This window comes from Lipotes vexillifer, unplaced genomic scaffold (genome assembly GCF_000442215.2).
Source record: "Lipotes vexillifer unplaced genomic scaffold, Lipotes_vexillifer_v1.1 scaffold946, whole genome shotgun sequence".
Lineage (NCBI taxonomy): Eukaryota > Metazoa > Chordata > Mammalia > Artiodactyla > Lipotidae > Lipotes > Lipotes vexillifer.
In genome coordinates this window covers 1,704,429-1,725,971 of record NW_006776646.1, presented here as the reverse complement: position 1 = coordinate 1,725,971, position 21,543 = coordinate 1,704,429, and the positions used below count along the sequence as shown (strand labels likewise).

The following is a 21,543-nucleotide window of genomic DNA, read 5'->3' as shown; positions in this document are numbered from 1 at the left end:
AGCAGGAATTATAAATATTTTTCCTGTTTCACACACATCTTCTCTGGGTACGGTTTATGGTCTCCTCACTTCTGAACTTTTCTTCTCTTTCACAGAGAAAATAGAGGCCACCAGAAATGACTCCTTCAGCTTTCTCTACTTACTCATCTTACTCTTATCTCACTCCTTATCCATCTTTTCCTTTCCGTTTTCAGAGAAATGTTGTTATTCTTCCTGTTTGAGGAAATTGCCAAGTTTATGCTTATGCTTAATTTGATCTCTCTGACACATTTGCACCTGTTGATCACTTGGTCCTTGAAGCTGTCTGCTGTTTCCATGACAGCAATCACTCATTTCTATTCCTACCTTCCCAACTATACCATTCTGGTTCCTTCCAGTTGATGTCCCTCCATTATTCTACCTTCAAATGTTGATGTTCTCTGGGCTTCTTATCTTAATTCCTCTCTCCACCCTGGACCTTTTTTCTGAACTCTGGACTTGTATTTCTGACTGTTTACTTGACATATCCACTTAGATATCAAATCAGAATCTCAGTTTGAATGTGTTCAAAATGAAGCTGTCACTTTTCTCCTGCAAACCCCATCCTCCTACATCTCTCCTTTCTCAGTGAATGGCAACTCCAGCTATCAAGTTGGTCAGACCTGAAACCTTGTCTGTTTTCTTTTGCTCAAGTCTCACATCTGTCCATCCATCAGTAAATTCTCAGCCATACCTTCAAAATAGTTCTCAAGTTGACCCCTTGTTAGCAATTGTCACTACTGCTACCTTGATCCAAGCCACAACCAATGCTAGTGCAGATTATTGTATTCTATCTCTCTTTCTGCCTCTGCTCTTGCTGTTCTACAGTCTGTTCTCAACAAAGCAGCCAGAGAGATCCTTCCAGAGTGGCAAGCCAGTTGTGCTACTCTTCATCTTCATGAGGATGGGGAGTCTGTACGCTCACTGTTCTGTCTGCATCACCTAGAACAGTGCCTGCTCCATATCGGGTGCCCAGTAAATAGTTATTAAGTGAAAGAATGAAGTCATCGAGTCCTGTTCTCTTTTTGGTCCACATTCAGAGATCTCACCCACACCCTTGGTCTTACTTCTTTATATTGGTACATCAGTTCATTATCCCAACTGGGACTTCTCTGCTAAGAGCCACTTCACATTCTGCCACCAGATCTAATTTCTCTCATTTGAGAAAAAGTGTTCTCTGTTGTATATGAAGGAATCTTGCTGCCAAAGTTGGAAACACTCTTCCTTTTTCAACCTTTACATCCAGTTAGACACCAGTCACTCTTGGTTCTACCTCATTAGTGAATATTGTTTCTGTTTTCAGTTCTCCATTCTCATGATTACTGCCTTGATTCAGCCCTGTCTCCATTCTCGCATGGACAGCTGGAATAAACTTTTAACTTGTTCCTCTAGTTTTGTTTGACTCTAGTTTTGCTACTGTAATTCATGCTCAACACTGATGACGGAGTTCTCTCAAAATACAGATCTAACAATGTCTTTCCCCTGCTTAAAACCACTCATGGCTCTTCATTACATCCAGCTGTGGTTTCCATATCCTGGTCCAGTGCTAGTGTTGATTTGTTGCAGAGTGTTACTTGGCCTCTGGTGAAAGAAAAATAGGTCCAGATACCTTTTAGTTTTAATTTAATTTATATATCATACACTTATTGATTTGTTTACTTACTTTTTGATTAGTTAATTTAGTGAAACAATTATAATATTAGATAGTAGTTAAAAAATTTTTTTTTTTTTGTGGTACGCGGGCCTCTCACTGTTGTGGCCTCTCCCATTGCGGAGCACAGGCTCCGGATGCACAGGCCCAGCGGCCATGGCTCAAGGGCCCAGCCGCTCCGCTGCACGCGGGATCCTCCCAGACCGGGGCATGAACCCGTGTCCCCTGCATCGGCAGGCGGACTCTCAACCACTGCGCCACCAGGGAAGCCCTAAAAATTTTTTTAATGTTCATACTTGGCAAAACAAAAGTTGGTAATCTGTGTTGGTCCCCTCCCAAGGGTTTTTATTGATCCATGCAGTCTGAAGCCACTCATTTACAGGGTTAAAATGCACTTTTTTTCCTTTTTTTTTTTTTTTTAATATGACAGAGCACATTCTTCATGAAGTGGCCCATACCTTCTTCTGTAACCTTAGATTCCTGTTCTAATCTTTTATATACTGGTACTATTGAGCTGCATATAAGTGTCTGAACTATTGAGCTTTAATCTCTCTTAGTTCCCCATGACTCCCCATTGACTACCCTACACACTCTGATTCATCTTTCAAAATTTAGCCCAGACCACACCTTTTCTAGGGAGACTTCCCTGTTCTCCTACCCATCTGCTAGTGCTTCATTACTGCACTGGTTCATTGTTGCAGTCATCATCCTGCTTTTTAATTTATTTGCTTATATATCTTTCTCCTCTCCCCAAACAGTGAGCTCCTTGGGCCAGGATTTGTCTTATTTATCTCAGCTCTTGGCTTGAGTTTTATAATTTAGTAACTGAATCAAAAGTTATTCTTTTCTGAAGGGAAACTATAATTACTTCCTCAACCTACATAATACATTTTTTTATGCCTGATGTTTTTCTGTAGCTTCTTAGTTTCAGAATGCTAAATAAATATTCCTTGAAAACTCAAATGATTTTTAATGATTGTACACATAATGAGGAAGATAAATCTGTATCCTTCACCCCCAGTAATAATCCCTAATGTATTTCCAAATCAAGTAGCTATGACTTCATGATTGTTCTGTACTATTTGTGTTAGAAGATAATTGATGGTTAATTAAATGCATGTGCAATACTTAATCTAAACTTAAAAGACTTTTAAAAAACATCTAATTGGATGAAGCTAGTGATTTGTCCTAGAGCGTCTGTAACGGTTGCCCAATAAACACGATATAAGAGAACCTGGTTGCCTTCTAGTAGTGGTTCTCAAAGTGTGATCCCCAGGCTAGCAACATCAACATAACCTGGCAACTTGTTAGAAATACACATTCTCAAGGCCCACTCCAGACCTACAGAATCAGAAGCTCTGGGAATGGGACTTAATCTGTGTTTTAACAAGACCTCCAGGGATTCCAGTGCCCACTCATGTTTAAGGACTACTGCCCTACTGTGTAATGCAGTCTAACAACTACCTCGATCCTTCTTGATTTTAACTGTGAAGCAGCAAGTAAAGAAATGGTTTTAGTAAGCATACTGGACTTCTGTTCTTGGTCACACTGTCATATTTTAGCCTGAGAAGATACTTAACAATCCTGTTATATTCTGAGATTCTGTGATCAGAAAGGTGCTTTAAGAAATTTAACCTGCAGCCATGCGCAGGAAGTATTGTAAGAGATTGAAAGCAGGAAGACAAGGCCATAGGCAAGAGTGGTACTAGGGCAGTGGCAATGAGAATTACACAGGTGGAGAGGATCAGAGCTTTGCAGGAGTCCTTGAAGACCTTCAATGAAATGCTTAGGAAAAGGGAGGATTCAAAACAGATTTTGAACGTTTAAGCCCTATCACCATTGAATTTCAGTGGACAAGAAAGTGTGATATCTACAAGCTTGAAAATTTACTATGTAGTTCTTCCTTTAAATAATGTTAGAGGTCTGTTTTGATTTTTACACTAGGAGGCTCCACTTCTGATATCCACAAAAACATTAAGTAGTCTGTATTAGATCTTTATCTACTTTCATGTTAAACATTTTTATATTATTAGTTGTACAACAGCACATTCCAAAGAGTAGAAAGAACTAATGCTCATGTATCTTATGTGGATATTGTTGTTAATCTTGAGACCCATATATCACAGAATGGGTTGAATCCTTCATTCAGTAGTTAGTTAAATACTAATGTTAGACCAGACATTAAGCTATGCACTGTGTATGAAGAAAATAAGAGAGCTTTTGTCCTCAAAGAGCTCACTGTTAGTGAGAAAAAAATGTAAGCAATTATAACAACAATGTGATATATGCTGTAATACAGACATGCACAGGTTGCTGTAGAAACTAAGCAAAAGAAAACATCTTAAGTGGCTTACCAACCACAAACAGTGGTTGATGACTTTTAAAAAATCGTTTTTTTTCCCCCAATTTGTAGGTTGTTTAAGTGGAGCTAAGGAAAAATACAATTTGAAAACCAAGACTAATTGTTAAAGCAAAGTTATCCAGGATGTGTTAAACTTTTGGCTTTTGTTTTATTGCTAATAGGTTCAGCTTCTTGGGGCCGATGGTCTAGAGCAGGATGTTGGTGAAACTGAAGATGATGAATCACCAGAACAGCGAGCCCGGAGACCAATGAATGCATTTCTCTTATTTTGCAAACGTCATCGCTCCCTTGTACGTCAGGAACACCCCAGGCTTGATAACCGAGGTGCTACCAAGATACTAGCTGATTGGTGGGCTGTTCTCGATCCAAAGGAAAAGCAGAAATACACAGACATGGCCAAGGAGGTAGGTTACAGTGACGAGGTTTTATGGTGACCGTGAGCAACCAATCCTGTAACCCCCAGTCAGTAAATTTGGAGTCCGTGCTAAAGGTCTAGCAGCACGAAGGTGAATCCTTGAATCAAGTGTTATGTGAAGACATACAAGCTTTGTTCCTATTCCTGAGTTCCAAGTCCACCTTGCAAATACTGGTGAGGTGCCAAAAGCAACCTATTACCAAGAAGTTTTTTCTCATTGTATATATTCCACTGATTGATGTGGGGGGTTGATTTTTATGAAGGTGATTTTATTTATTATGAATGGTTTTTGTTTTTAGTTTTTCTAGGAACCCGCTTCTGCTGTCAGAGAATGCCCATAGTAAAGATGACAATATTAATCTAGTTCTGATGCTGAATAGCTTTGTAACCATATCTAAGTCAATCTCTGGGTCTCAGCTTTTCTTTTCTTTTTTTAAAATATGTTTTTAGAATGAGAAAGAGCGAAATTTGTATCCCTTCCAGCGCTAATACTTTTTGATTTTGCAATAAACGCAATTATCAAGAGATTTGCCTTGACTTGTTTTTGTAGGTTGTGCAGCATGAATATTTAAAACCAGTAAATGAATGAATGGCAGTGGAACAGGATGTACTGTGATGTGTGCATGCATGTAAACACTGTGTAGGCAATAGTTGGTGAGAAGTATTTTTATGCAGGAAGGCTATTCAGAGAGGTGGGGCATTAATTCCAAAATGTGAGTAAATTTCTTGAAAAATTGTATTCTGGTCTGGTTCTAAAATAATCTTAAATTAATGTGAGTTCATTATGCATTTAAAATGTATTGTCTAGTGGATTTAGCAAGTAAGGGGAAAGCAAAGCAATATCATTGTGGTTAAACTTGAAAGGAGTAATTCTAACTGTTTCTTGAGTGCTGCAACTTGCAAATAATCTTGATTCATGAAAGCCCTAGCCACGCAAACATTTGGTTAAGTTCTATGGAAAGATGAACCAACAGGGGACAAATACAGAGTTTCAAGTGAGACATTTTATTAGATATCTCAGTATGTAGAAAAGTAGTTCTTTCAACTGCTGTGGTTTTATTGAGTTTTTTAACAAGCTAAGATGGAACATAAAAATTTCTTATGCAGTGTTCAGGGAAATTTGAATCCAGAGTAAATGATTAGCATAGTTGCTGTGTAATTAACGATTACATAAGGCTTCAGGAATTAACTGTGTTGTTACAGACAGGATTTTAACTATGTAGAGCATCTAGAAAATTTAAAATCAATTCCAGTAACCTACATGATTTTAAATGTTGCAGGACATTTTCATGAGCATAACAGTAATTAACAGTAAAATTTTCCTATTAGATAGCTTTAGATCCTTTCATAGTCATGCTTATATGATAAAACAAACAATTATCTGAAACCTCATAGGGAACTGCACAAACTTCCTACAATTAAACTCTTGAGTTTGTTTTTGGATTACTGTTTTGGGATAACATGCAACCTGTCTCACTATACTGTTTGCTTTTTCTTAAATACTGCTACTTTACAAACCAAATAGGTGGCCATTTTTAAGAGGAGGAAGCATTCTTTTCATACAGGAATTCCTTTACTAATTACTTAATTAGCTTCACAGTATTTGCCATTGTGGTGAGTAATGAAATCTAAATCTGATAAGGTGCCCCCCACTGCAAACTTCAAGTAGAGACCATAACTGGATCTTCCATCTCACAACTTGCCTTGCTGCTCTTATGAAATATTGTCTCACTTCTAGTACCAAGTGTGGAAGGTTCAGTTGCTTTGAAAATCCTTTATACAATTGGTTTCTAGGCATAAGTGATACTTGTTTCAACTTATTTACCAAATGGTTTCGAAATTACGTTAAAGTGCAGGTAATTGTGCTGGTGCTTTTTGTGTTAATATTGCAGCCTTAATTGAAATGTCAGTTTAATCAACAAAAACTTATTGGGTGGCTTCAGTGTACTGGGTCTTAACGATTGTTAGTGATAAATATGGTCTCAGTTCCTCAAGGTCCCCTCTCTCCAGGCAGTCATTTTTAAAACAATTTTTATACGTGTAACCTTTTAATTTTAAACCCCCAATTGAAAATGTGTTCTCTGTTAGGAACAAGACATAGTCTTGCAGCATAGTTTGCATGCGAGTGTAAATAGTTATGTGATGTTCACCAGTATCTATTCTGTCATTACCAATTGAATGAGAAGTAGTTAATTTTTTCCATTCTCTTCTTGTTTCTAAAATATATTCTTAAAGTAATAATTAATACAACTTTGAAGAGATCGTTTTTTTTAACCTGTTAAAACTTTCTCTGACTCTTCCCTTGCTTTTTGATTATTTTCTATTTGTGCATCTGGTAAGAGGACATACCTGTTTTGGGATTTGTTTTCGGTTTCTTGAGTTATTTCCCAGTACTGATTGGCATTGTTGAAAAAATGGTTGAATGAGGGTTTCATATTCTCTGATGAATCTCATTAGAGCAATAATTAGTTATAAATAATTTAAAAAATACTGTCCTGAGGATATAACCTGGGTTCTTTTCTTAAATTCGGCAGTGTGCATGATGGTGCAGTGTTGTGGACATTCACAGGCTGTAGCTTCTTCAACTGCCTGTTAGGAGATGCAGAAACAATATTATTTTTCCTTTTATCATTTTCCCTTACAAATATATGAATATAAGCCTGCATTTTTGACTAAGATATTGCTGGAAACTTCCACATGTCACTTAAACTAATAGTCATAGTTAATTAATGGACAGTCAATGTAGAGGATCACATATGTTGTCCTTCAGGTAGAGCAGAGTCAGTGCAAAGAAGAGGGGAGGACCTGGAAAGTTAAGGCAATTTTGAGTGACCTTTACAATACCCCCTCCTTTGGTTTTTGTAGGATCTGAGGCATGAGGCAGAATGCATGCATTTATTAATTGCTTCATTCCAGACTGGATATTTTACCTAAGCACAAACATGTAAAGTCAGTTATCCCATTCTTCAGAGCAGGGATCTAAGGCTCTTTGGAGTTAGTATCTTGACCACCTCTACATTGGTGGAGCCTGGGATACTCTTGCCTATTTGACTCAAGCATCCTTTTAGTATATACTGCTCACTTTAGACAGCTGAGAGACTTGAGATTTGAGCAAGTCAGCCAAAAATGGTAACAATAACATGTCGTGGGTCTTACAGGAAGAGTCTGCCTGTGCAGAGGTTGGGGTCAGGTTGGGGGTATTTCAGAAAAGGCTTTATGAAGTTGATAGAATTTGGCGTGGCCTTTGGTACAGGATTTAGAAGAAAGGCAAGGATAAGAGCAGATATGGAAAAGTAAGAACAATTTCAAGAACAAGAAAGTTTTACCCCAAGCCTGGGGTATTTGTATCAGAGTAACAGGAAATGATGATATAAAGGCAAAAAATCTTGGGAGACTGGCCTGAAAAGTTGGAAGTTCAGTTGTATGTCAATAAAAGAGCTGTGGAATTAAATGCAATAAAATACAGCTTGAAGGGAAACTGTAATAGCCTTTCGTAAATGTTGGTATCTGTTGTCGTCAGTAGTCTAGGAGAGATTATCACCACAAATCTCCATGGGGTCTTCAGTGATCAGTTCTTCCTCCATGTTTCCTCAAGATAAAATTAACATATTCATTCCCTTGCTTTGATTTCATCAGGAATGTATTCTTCTCCAAAGAAGATTTACCATCATTTTCTCATGTATTACTTTGAACAGTTTTTGTTAATTATCACATCATGCTTAACAGAATTTGTATTTTTACAAGAATGTTGTGGCATCTTTCATACTACTAAGCTAGAGCAGCACCTCATTTATCTCCACATTCTGGAGAAACAAGTGTTACACAAAAGTGATTTCTAGGTAGATGAAACTTTGCTGTTTCTTTAAACACTCTTATTCTATATATTTGTCCCGGAAATTTTATGTAATATTTTGTTTAAATACTTCCTTACTTAAAAATTTCAGAATGCCTGTTGAATTTTTTTCAAAATTTCAACCCATTGTTTCTCTACAAGAATAATTTTATAATCTGTAATTTGGTGAGACCTTTGTGAACAATTGAGTTACAGTCATATTTTTATCTGTATATTAAATGATTCTTAGCCCTTTTGTTCTTTTGAATTTCCTCTTTGCTTTTCCATGAGTCTTTCTTTTCAGTCCACCTTCAGCTGTCAATTGACGTTTCTTTCTTCTGTCAGCCGCTTTGGACTGCCTCTAATGAAATGACTTTACTCTGTGTGGGGTTTTCTGAGTATCACTTAATTAGGGGCCCTGCCACTTTGTGGGGAGGTGGGTAGTGAAACCAAAGATTTGGGCTTCATGTTTCCCAGTACTTTTTGTTTCGGAGACCTTTCCCATTCCTGTGTTCCAGATGTCAGGACTTTCTTACTATAAAAAATATTCAAGTGTTTATTTTTGAAATAATAATATCGAGTTTTGAGTATTGCTTTATTCTGCCCAGGATCCCATTATAAACATTTGACTCATTTAATCCTAAGAATAATCCCATGAGTTAGATGTTATTTTCCGAAAGCTAAGGATGAGGACACTGTGGCCCAGAGGACTTAAGGGACTTATCCAGGGCAGCAAATTAGTAGTAGTAGAGCTTGGGTTCTAATACTTGGCCTTCTCCATTCTCAGATCTTTCTGAGTTTCCACATCTATAAATGGCAATAAAGATGCCTGCCCTCACAGGGTCGAGGTAAGATGCAAATAAGGCATTGTGTGCACAGGCATGGTCTGAAGTTTAAAATGCTATACAAACGTTAGTTGTTCCTGATAAGCAAACTTATGTTTGTTTGTATTTGTTACTTCTTTACCTAGTAATCTTTTATTGTTCTTATTAGGACCCGTTAACACCCTGAAGTGCTACTGAAATACAAAATTAGTCTTTGAAACACAAGAATCAACAAAACTAAAATGCATCATTTGCCCAACTTGGCAGATACTGTCCAATGTGATTAATAATCCCTAACAAAATAGATGTTCCATTAAGTGAGCTAACCACTTGATTTCAGAAACATCAATCCATTTGCTAATTGCTAGTAAACACTACCATTTAAATATTCAAATCAAATAAAATTAAAGGGACTTTATAAAGACCCCATAGCTAGTGATAAAAAATAGACCTCATAGTGAGTGACATTGAGAATTTAAACTGAGTCTCTTAAAACTAATTTTTGGTATTGGTTTCAGATGTTAATATTTGGATTGATTGAGGGACCTAATACTCCGATATCCTACAGTAAATCTTGATTACTTTGGAATTTGTGGTCATTCAAAGGGATGTAGGTAAAAATTAACTTTTGTACCGTTTGAAATATTGCAAATTCATGCCATAAACTATTTTTTAAAGAAAAGGTTTAAAGTGTTTAAGGAAATTACTAAAACTAAGCGAACACATTTTTTAAAGAAAACATTTTACAATTCAAATTAGTTAACATGAATTATCTATTCATACATTTTCAGAAATGTAGATAGTTTTCTTACCCAGATCCCTATCTACCTTTTAAAATGTACCAAAATTACATTTTAAAAGAAATTCTGAAATTTTTGGTACTTTTTAAATAGTGCTAACTGATTAAACTGACTTTCTCCTCCTTACCCAAATTAGGGAGTAAAATTGTCCTTTAAAAAACTTTATATGTTGAAATGAACTGCCGTTGCCATAGTAATCCTTATAGGCAATTTAGGCAACTGTATCTGTAGCCAACTCAGTTTTTCCTTTATGACTTTTCTACAAGAGAACCAAACAATTCCCTGGTCACTTTTTCAAGTCACTCTTTGAAGTGTATAGTTTTTACTGGAGTGGCTTTAACATGAAAGTTTTATAGGTTAATGTATAATTTGAAATATTTTTGTTCTGTTGGAACCGTAAACTTAATTCAGTGTTCTGTCATATAAAAGTCTAATTAATTTTCTTCCTATTAAAATATCTAGTAAGAATAATTCAGATCTAAATGAGAAGTTTTAAAGTTTTGTGAGGGAAAGTTCCTAAAACTAAGGAAGTACAAATTAATGCCACTTCTCAAATATCTTCCTCTCCTCTTCCACCCTGTATAATGTGATTTCTGCCTGCCAATGTGAAAAGGTACAGCTGTCTCCAAATTCATTAGCTGTCTCAAAATTTATTATGCTAGGGATTCACTTAGCCCCCTGCAGAGTTCTAAGGTTTAAAAGTGTGTTACAGCTCTTTAAAAATCAGATAATTCCTGTGTAATCTCTCCTTCATAATTCTGGTAGATTTTTTTTTTTATCATGGTGATATTTCACATATTTGCACCAGAATCAGCTCTCTTTATTTGTATAGATATTCCCAGGGTCCCTTATTACTGGACCTCACCAGGGTTATCATTCTCTTTCACTCTGTTGAGAAGATCTAGACTGTAATAATAGCTAGAAATACTCCTGGACTTTTTGATACATCCCCTCCCCTCCAATTAGAAACAAACAATTGGAAGACAGTTAATAAGTACATCTCTCCTTAAGGTGCTTTTTAAGATCAGATTTCCCATCTTTATAAATGATCTGCAAAAGTATGTAATGTTGAGACCCAGTATTTTAAAGATTAACATAATAGAGTGTGTTGTCTTTTGGTATATAGTAATGCCATTGTCATATATGAAGTAGACAGAATACTGTGGCAATGGGTATGTATTTAATACCATTATAGAATAACAATGATATATTATCATTGCTAATGAAATGTGGTAGTAGTTGAGGGTGAACAGCAGGGAGCCAGCATTTACTGAGCATCTTGTGTAAGTCAGGATCTGTGCCTATAAGGTAAATTCACTTAGGTTATCTAATCAGTTGGAAATTTGCAAAAATAAAATAGGAATTTTTATATTAATGGGAGATTTTAAAAAATCAGTGTTTTAGCAGGAGGTTAGTTACCTAGGAGATAGGACCAGTAGCCTGTGATTGATGTTCTTGGAGGATAACTGAGCTTCCCCTCCCACCCCCAGCATGAAAGCCCTGCCTTGGGGATCTGGATGGGTGGGCCTGTCTCTTTGGTCCTCTCAGTCCTGTGCTGATGGATTTTTGCCCACATGGTTGACCAGCTTGCTAATACTTTCACTCAGCTATTTGCTTCAGACTATATATAGTCTTTTTTCATTTCTCCCTTACTCAGCTTTCTCTGTAATCCCTTTCCTAATAACCTCATCACAACAAAATGATTAAGCCTTTCTGTTGTCTCTTATAGCTGAATCAGAGCAAGTGATTGATGATGAGCCCAGTTCCAAGGACAGACATCCTCACACGCTGAGGGTTCTTCCTGCCTCCGCCCTAACTTGGTGTTCATACACTGCTTGTGTTGACCTGTATGTCTTTTCATGAATTTATGGCATCTCCATCTAAGCTTTAAACTCCTTAAGGACAAGGGCTGTGTGTTATTCTTTTCTCTGTCTCCTACATTCTTAGCGCTTTTGCTCAAATATATACTTGATTGACCTAATGAATGTTGTTTTACATCGAGTTTAAGAATCTGCAGGGTTAAAACTGTAATACATTTATAGAGCATTGACTCTCATAGTGAATTCTCAGTCACCATTTTCCATAAAACCTCACATACTCCAGGCGTTTCTCTTGCCTTTTGTTCTTCAACACATAGGTAGCTTCCCCTTTTCCGGACCCTCTGCAAAACCATTTTTCATGCCTGAGCCAGGGGAAAGACCATGTATAAGAAGAAGTAACATTTTGATTACTGATTGTGGATTGTAAACAGTTTGAAGGCAGAGATTCTAATTTATGCTCTTTTAGTCCCCAGTGTCTAACCAGTGTCTGTCACCTAGTCGATCCTCACAAAGTATTGAGATGGATGTGGATGGGTGGGTAGAATAAGTGCAAGAGAAAGAGATGTTTATGGTCAGTGATTGTCTCTGCTTTATGTTATCTTCAGCACAGCTCCACATCATAAGTTAGTTTAAGCTATAGCCTTTATTAATACCATCAGTGCTTTTAAAAATAGTTGATGTTGGTAATAATTCGTTCTTAAGAATGACAGTATTATCGTTTTCATTACACATGTTGATTTTCATCAAAGCAAATTGCTAAATGATTCTTAGAAAAGGATGTAATATTTACTGGGAAAGAACTTACCTAGCAGATCGACAACATTGGAGGGGAGGAAGGGGACACCTAAGAAACAGAAGAAATCTGAAGGCTAGTGACATCCATCTGTCTAGTCCCATCTGTGAATTGGGACTTTTTTTTTTTGCGGTACGCGGGCCTCTCACTGTTGTGGCCTCTCCCGTTGCGGAGCACAGGCTCCGGACACGCAGGCTCAGCGGCCATGGCTCACGGGCCCTGCGGCTCCGCGACATGTGGAATCTTCCCGGACCAGGGCATGAACCTGTGTCCCCTGCATCGGCAGGCGGACTCTCAACCACTGCGCCACCAGGGAAGCCCGGGACTTTTTTCTTAAGAAACCACCAAAAGTACCCAAAACTTTTAAAATTTCTTATGACAAATATGTTAATTTGTTTGATAGTCTTTTGTTACGTTATAGAGTGGTGACCTTTGTCCAAATGACTGTTCATCTGACAGACCAGCTCGTGTGCATTTTGCTGGGACAAAATAATGATGCATGTGCCTGCTGCTTTCATCTCACCCTGTCATTTGTCACTTTGCATCTCCAGACAGCAGGCGAGGCTATTTGTCTGCCTCAGCTTAACATGTAAATCCCCCCATGCATGTGAATGTGCTGGGATAGAGTACCTCTTACATTACATTGATACCTCCAAATTTATTCTGTTATGTGATGGTAAATTCTAGTTTGCATCTGGCCTTGTATCCCATTTCAATTATTTTTGTAGGAAAAGTAGAACTGTATCTTACTGTTTTTTACGCTTACCTTCCTTCCTCATGTACCTATGTATCAATATGCAGATATACAGCTTTTAGTTAAAAAAAATTGATTATTCAGAAAATTTGAATTAAGGGTGATTCTTTGGGATGATTCTAAAACATTGACTACAAACATTGCATTATATTATTTACAGTACAATGTTCATTGATATGATTTAAAGTGAAGTGGTGGAAAAAGTTTGTTAGTTGGATTACATATACTTTTCTTACACTAAGGGTAAAGGAACCTTTTTTTTCTTTAATGAGTTAGATAAACTCATTAAATAAATCGTTTTTTCTTTAATGAGTTAGATAAACTTTTGAGCTTACACTAAAATTTTACACATAGAGTGACCATTTTAAAAAGCAAGTTTAGGGGATTGAAAGAATTGTATTAATTAAATAAGGTATCTAGCAATAATATAACATAAAATCATTGAGGAATACATGAAAAATACATTTTATCAGATGACATAACCATTGGTAATATAACATGAATAGCAAGAAATATATTTTTGTTTAATTATTGTCAGGAAAGGGAAAGAAATGGCCGAGTTGGGGAAAATGGAGAAAACCACAGAAAAGTAAAGGAGAAAGAAAGATATTAACAGTGAGGTTTGAAACCTCCAAGTAAAGACATACAGTTTGTGATGGATTAATCTGCAACTTCACACTTCACAGCTCTCAGCATGTTCACTTTTGAGATCACATGTGCTCATTACAAAACCCTGGGATGTTACCAGGTGCAGCTACACTTTTTAGATGGAAGAATTGAGGCTGAGAAAGGTTGCATAATTTGCTTAATGTCCACAGCTGGCTAATAGCAGAGGTGGGTTTTGCACCCAGGTCATCAGACTCTGCATCCAGTACTCTTTCTTCTACATGGCCCTGCATCTTCAAAGAACTAAAAAGTTCTGCATCAGTTTGCCCTACTTTGTTCCCCTTCTCCCATTCGTGATCTTGGTGCTTTTATCCCACAACTGATTACTTTGCTCTGTTAGGTGTCCCTGCATTTGCCTGTACAGTGAAGCACAGGTTTAATTTTTAACTTATTTAGTAAATTAAGCAGTGAGCAGAATCTAGTTACTGGCCCTGGTACTGACTCACATTTTGTAAGGTACTTGATACCTACTTTGAAATAGGTGCTGCTTTACACACCACATTATGAATAACTCCCTTTCTTTACCAAGGTCAGGTAACTTTTTGGATCCTAAAAAAAAAAAGAAGAGGATTAAAAGATACAAAATGTGTTGCCTCTGAACCCTCATCCCACAAATGAACTTTCTAGTAGATAAATTCATGTCCTAGCTCTAAAGCCCTGTACTGAGATTGTCATTCTTCTACAAAGGAAAGAACTTACTGAAAGTGTTTTTTTCATTCATTATCTAAATAGGGGAGTAAGGTGAAGGTACTAGAACTTTTGCAATCTATGTGTTAATTAAAATGTTATCTATTCTTTATTTATAGTATAAAGATGCATTTATGAAAGCAAATCCTGGCTACAAATGGTGTCCTACCACAAACAAGCCTGTGAAATCCCCAACATCCACTGTCAATCCACGGAAGAAACTGTGGGCCTTCCCATCTGACTCTTCAAGAGACTTGTCAAGCCCCAAGAAAGCAAAGACTGAAGAAATGCCTCAGCTTAACTTTGGGATGGCTGGTGAGTTTAGGCACTAATTTCACCTATTCTTCAAGAACAGGTCAATTCATTTAGGCAGTATTTTTAACAGATAATAGAAAGAGAAAGAAAAGCAAAATTTAACCAATAGGAAGCAATGGCAAATATGCAGCATAGCTTAAAGCTTTGGAGTATAACATACATAGAATGTGTATATATAATATAGTTTAAAAAAGGAGGTATAGACCAAGTGGTTGAGTCATTACAAATATGTGTGGATTCCTGACATTGACATTATGGAAAAGCAGACAGCAATGTGGAGATTGTCCGGAGCTCAGGGAATTTTATAATGTAACAAAATAGCTTACAAACTCATTCACAGTATTAAGGTGTCCCAGTAAGCACCTTAGTTATCTTGGATACCAAAAAAACCCACAATTATGTAGATCATCTGATGATATTAAACATCGAAACCAAGAGTATGAACAACTCTATCACAAATCTGTGATAGATCTGACAGCTGTTTCTTAGAGGGAATTTCCATCCTACCCTCTCTCTGGCCCCCATTCCTGTTACGGGCCAGGCAAATTTAACATTCCAGATGGTCCCATTTGTTATGAGACCTTAATACTCTTTGGGTGGTAAGGAATGCTACAGCATTTATTACCATGAAATAAAGCATTTATATTCACCCTGCAAATGATTCTATCTTCCATGGCTATTATAATACTGTAATCAAGAGAGGTGTTTTCTGGGATGAAATAGTGAGATTGGGCAGGATGGAAGCATTGAAGTTGGTGTTGAGCTACAGAGTTCCTGTTTCATTATTACAAGTAAATTTTCTTTGAGAGCTCTGAACAGTTTGCAAAATGGAAAGCTTGGGAATGGAAGTTAAGCAGTATTGTGATGACACTTCATTTTTTAATAGCCAGTAGGCCTAATGAGATTTATCAGTGCAGTGTGTGATTCATGGTATAACAAAGTGTGTGGTGATGTCATATATAAATCTAAGAAATGCAGTCTGATGCAGTGGCAGCATTCTGGGGGAACAAAGTCTTCAGGTGATTGTTATGTAAGTGTCTGTAGTATAATTCTAGGTGAGCTTCCAAAATGTTGCTTTTGCATATCCCAGAGGAATCAGAATAGAAATCTGTCCTTGTTTTAGCTGTTACTTTGTATAATTTTAGCTTCAACCCACTTGCTAGTAGTCTTGGTGAGCTCTCTAGACTCCCCAGATTCTGTCAATAAGAGTCTCTTATAAAACATTTTATCATCAGGACCAAATAAGAGGATATTATGACTGGCTTCTAAATAAATTCCTTTTATTAGCATTTATCTTCCATTGCTTTTTCTCCCAGTTCTAAATCTAGATTGGTCTATGTAGGTTTTTTTTTTGTTTTTTTTTTTTTTGCACACAGTGGCTCTTCAAAAACCAAAAGTAATTGTAGATAAACTACAGAAAGCAGTGAAAGATGTCTGCCTGTAGCACCGTCTCTGACAGTTTATTAATCTACCTGTTATACCTACAAATTTAAAGTGGGACCTAGACTTCAACCAGGATATTTACAAGTCAGCTTTTATTTTTTAAAATTTATTTATTTAATTAATTAATTTATTTTTGGCTGTGTTGGGTCTTCGTTGCTGCACGTGGGCTTTCTTCTAGTTGTGGTGAGCGGGGGCTACTCTTCGTTGCGGTGCGCGGGCTCCTCATTGTGGTGGCCTCTCTTGTTGCACAGCGAGCACTGGCTCTAGGCACGTGGGCTTCAGTAGTTGCGGCTCGTGGGCTCGGTAGTTGTGGCTCACGGGCTCTAGAGTGCAGGCTCAGTACTTGTGGCACACGGGCTTAGTTGCTCTGCAGCATGTGGGATCTTCCCGGACCGGGGATCGAACCTGTGGCCCCTGCATTGGCAGGCGGATTCTTAACCACTGTGCCACCAGGGAAGCCCCTACAAGTCAGCTTTTAAAAACAGCATTCTTTAAGCAAAATACAGGAAAGAAGGAAAACAACTTTCTCACATTTATCTCATTATATATAAGGGCCTGTGACGGATGTTGGAAATCCATGATCAGAGCCCTTGTTAAGCTAGTGTATAGTGGATAACGTTGGTGTGATGTTCCTTTTTAACACAATGAAAGCAAATTAATTTGCCTTTAATTGAGACATGGTGCTTAGCTGTTTAAATCTAGGGGATACTGCAGGGCTTTTAGAGGCCAGTTTATGCTTTTCCTCAGCATGGAATCTCATTTTGCTTTGTTTTCCCAATAGTCCTTGTCACATGACATTTTGCATTTTGAATAACCCCAAAGCGGTCAAGTGTATAATTTCCAAGGAGGGAAAGCTATGTAGAATTTAATTTAGTAGAAGCCCTCTCGGTGAAGGGAAAGCATGCTATTTATATAAATATATTTTTGATATATCCAAATAACATTATATAAATTAATATAAAAGATGATGATTTCTTGTCTGTTTTAGTATCTATATGGCAAAGTCATATTGGTATATAACTTAAATAAATTATCATGGAAGTATGTTCCTATTTTACTTTATAATTTGAACTAACACATTTTTATCTTTATTAGAATGCAATTATGCACTAACACATTTTTATCTTTATTAGAATGCAATTATGCAAGACTCCTGATCCCTAGAATGGCAGCTGCAAAAGTATTTAGCTGCCCAAAGAACCAAAGTACACCTTTACTTTCTGCTAAATTCATTTCTCTCTCCTGATTTTTATTTGCCAGTAGATTTACATGTCTCTTTTAGCAGCCAAAGTAGTTCATAAACTTAACATTTAATTAAGGATGGACTCTTAAAACAACAACAGAGAGCCTTATTTCAGCAAACCAGCTCATGTTCCTCTGTGTATTCCTACGTGGCTACCTTCCAATATGGAGCTGTTTTGTGACCACCTGATTGGTGACATATTTTCCCCTCTACTAAGCCGTTCCTTCCTTCCTTCATTCCTTCCTTCCTTCATTCCTTCATTCCTTCCTTCCTTCCTTCCTTCCTTCCTCCCTCCCTCCCTTCCTTCCTTCCTTCCCCTCAGATTCTTTTTTAAAAAAAAAATTGTTTTTTTAATTTGACTATATGTAAGATGTGGTCAGAGTTGCTTCATGAGCTCCTGAGACAGATTGTATTCAAAGATGTACTTAAAGGCATATCTTTAAACAAAAAAAGCGAAAAAGAAAGAGAACAGAGACACCTTAATGTCTTCAGGCAACACTGTGCCCGGTCCTCATTTTGAACTGTAGAGAGATTACTAAAATAAAAAGTGCATTTATTGAGGACCAATATGCACTGGGATAAGCACTGACTTAGGCAGTTTCAGATATGTTAGTTCATTGAAGTTCTGAAATTTAATTCATTTAAGACAACCTTAAAGTCTATAGGTTTCTTATTGTCTGTACTCCCCTTGTTTAGATATAATCCTGGGTCCTAGATCTACCAGTTTGCTTTCATTTTCTCTTTCTTTTTCTGTTGATTATTGAAGGAATGAAAACAAAGACCTTTGGTAGTATAAAAAGGGTTCATTTTCAATGTTAAAGGTATTTCGAGGCCTTTCAAGGAAGGGCCTAACTGTACCCCTAAGATTTAAGATGTTATAAATACATCATTGTTTAATTTAAATTTGTTTTTGAAAGTTTTAAAGAAAGAATATTTGAACAAAGGCCACTAGATTTTTAGAGTCCCCTTTGTAAAATACCTCCCTGTTCTCTAGTTCCTCTGATGGCCTTGTTCTTTTTATCAGCCTGATATCATGTGGCAGAAATAACAATTTGAGAATAACAATCTCAAGTTTCTTAGAAGACAAGTATAAGCACTCTTTCGTTTAAAAAAAAAATCCATCCAAACTCCCCATGCAGCAAGAAAAGAAGCATCACATTAGGAGATAATTCATGTTATAAACAGCTGTGGTATTGAAGAAAGTATTTTGTTGGAATGGTGGACAACAGTGGTATTTAAAAAGCTCACAAAAGTATGAGTACTAAGCACATGTACCCCAGGTTTTTCCTTCATAAAGAGTTTCCGAAGTTTTCTGTAATAAGTTACATGTGGTTCTGCTGGATTTCTGATTGCTAGTCTTAGTGAGTATTCTTTTTTGACTCTGGATTATATGTACTTCATGGTTATGAATTGATGATTTACTTGATTGATGATTTACTTGTTTTTGACTTATTTAGATCCTACTCAAATGGGAGGCCTGAGCATGCTGCTTTTAGCTGGAGAACATGCTCTTGGTACACCAGAGGTAAGTGGTCCCTCATCCCTCTCCACTCTGCACCTGCTGGGGCTTGAGAACACAGACATTTGCGTTCCGTTCACACTGTTAGTTCTACAGTTTCACTTTTTACAGCTCATGAATAAACTCTGCTTTTAATTGTTTTCATTAAGATCTCTATGTGCATTATACTGTGCCTTGAGGGTAACAGAGTGGGGTACATAAACCCAAAAGGACACAAACACAAGTCAGGTGCAGATTTTGAGGTTCCCTGAGCATAGGAATAAGACTTGCAATGTACAGATAATTAGCATTTGCCATGACTGTGTCATGGGGTCCATAGGGTGGATCCTGTGATTCATTCATTCTATTCATAACATTCTCTGCTTTTGTAATGTTCTCATTAGACTTGCTAGTGAAAAGATGAGAGTTAAAAAAAGCATGAAACTGTCAGTCTCTCTGGTACCTGAATAAATACAAACTCCTGTTTTTGAAAATCAGGAAACATGGCATTCCAAGATTGCTTATTTTTTAAAATGGAAAATGAAAAAGGACCCAGGCCCTTATGACCTTGGTTTCATTTTTTATTCCCTTGTATTGTTATTGGGCTGTTTTTGCTAAATATTTTCAAGTATGGTTTTGATAGGCAGGTAGTATCCGGTAGCCATGCATAGTTTGCATTTGTGGAATTCCTCTATTTTCCAGACCCATTTAACAGAGGCCAGATGCAGTGACCTGCAGATCATATTATTTTACCAAACTCAGGTCCTTGAGCTGGAAGTTTTTCAATCCCCAACCAGAGTTGCTATTTAGGACAAAATAGCAATTTTATTGCATATATATATTCTTTTCTTTCTTTCTTTCTTTTGTTTTTTAAGTCGTGTGCGTGCTATATGGATTACAGTTGAAGTCTATTCAGATAATCGTTTTAGAGGATACCACATAAGATATTTACATCACAAAAGGTTTTTATTGTTTACAGTTTATATTTGGGATCCATAGTAGTTGGCCATATGTTCAATTTGATTTAACTTTTTATTTCTGTTCAATTCAGTGTAGCAATGAATGTGTAAATTTGGTGGACTGGTAGTTATTTACATTGTACTAATCTTTAGCTAGAAAAAGTAAACATGGCACTTTGTACCTTTGCATACTCATTATTCAGCATGTTTGTACTTCCTCACACAATAGCCTTCTCTGGCATCATTTTACTTTCTAACACATGGATGCTCCCTAATAGCAATCAGACTAACTCTCACTTGGGTGTAGAGTATCCCAAGCATGTTCCCACAGGTGAATGTTGGAGTAATAATGCACATTTGACCTTTCAGCACAGTCTGACTCATGATTTCCAAGAATACACTGTATTGTGAAAGTCAGTATCATCTTTTCTAATAGATTAGATAATAATGGAGTTTTCTTCACAATATCTATTAGCATTCCTTTTAACTTTCAGGAAAAAATGTAAACAAATAAACATCTAAGAACTTACAGATAGATGCTATCTATCTGTAAATGCTAGTCAAAGAAAGGAATACTTTTTTTTCTTTGAAGTTTGTCTCTTGGGCTCTTTTTAGTGAATAGCTCTTCTCACAGCTTTTAAGGACAGCAGAGTTTGACACAAGCAGTTTAAACCACGCTTTGGTCAGCCTTCCATTTCTGATGAAGGGGAACTGTTTTTTGTTTGTTGTTTGTTTGTTTTACATCTTTATTGGAGTATAATTGCTTTACAATGGTGTGTTAGTTTCTGCTTCATAACAAAGTGAATCAGTTATACATATATATATGTCCCCATATCTCTTCCCTCTTGTGTCTCCCTCCCTCCCACCCTCCCTATCCCACCCCTCCAGGCAGTCACAAAGCACTGAGCTGATCTCCCTGTGCTATGCGGCTGCTTCCCACTAGCTATCTACCTTACGTTTGGTAGTGTATATATGTCCATGCCACTCTCTCCCTTTGTCACAGCTTACCCTTCCCCCTTCCCATATCAAGTCCATTCTCTAGTAGGTCTGTGTCTTTATTCCTGTCTTACCCCTAGGTTCTTCATGACATTTTTTTTTCTTAAATTCCATATATAACTGTTTTGAAAATTCTCAAGCTAAAGAAATAAAGTTAAATGGCTTAAAGAAGTAAACCGTACAGGAGAAGGGAATTTATGCTAAGGAAGAAGTTGCCAGCACTTAGGTCTTTAAGAACCACTTCTAAGAAGACAACTTTTTCTTCATAATCTCTACTTTTCATCTCAGATATAGTTAGGTCATTATTGAAAATAATCTTGAGATACTGAAATAATAAAGCAGCGAAATTTGTATAAAATAATGCTGTCTCTAAATATAATTAGTTTGAGAGTTTATGTCATAGGTATCAGTAGATTTCATTTAGCACCTAATTTCTATGCAATGTCTTTTTTTTTTTTTTTTTTTTT

The 21,543-nt window shown here is 36.9% G+C and overlaps 1 protein-coding gene across 2 annotated transcripts in view; it reads left to right on the top strand.

Annotated features, from left to right (window-relative positions):
- Positions 1-21,543, top strand: part of BBX (BBX high mobility group box domain containing) — a 282,615-nt gene that overhangs the window by 182,392 nt on the left and 78,680 nt on the right. For both annotated transcript variants that reach the window (XM_007450540.1, XM_007450539.1), the window contains exons 5-7: positions 4,193-4,435; positions 14,742-14,937; positions 19,081-19,148. In XM_007450540.1, coding sequence (XP_007450602.1) covers positions 4,193-4,435; positions 14,742-14,937; positions 19,081-19,148 — 507 coding nt within the window. The remainder of the gene's footprint in view (positions 1-4,192; positions 4,436-14,741; positions 14,938-19,080; positions 19,149-21,543) is intronic.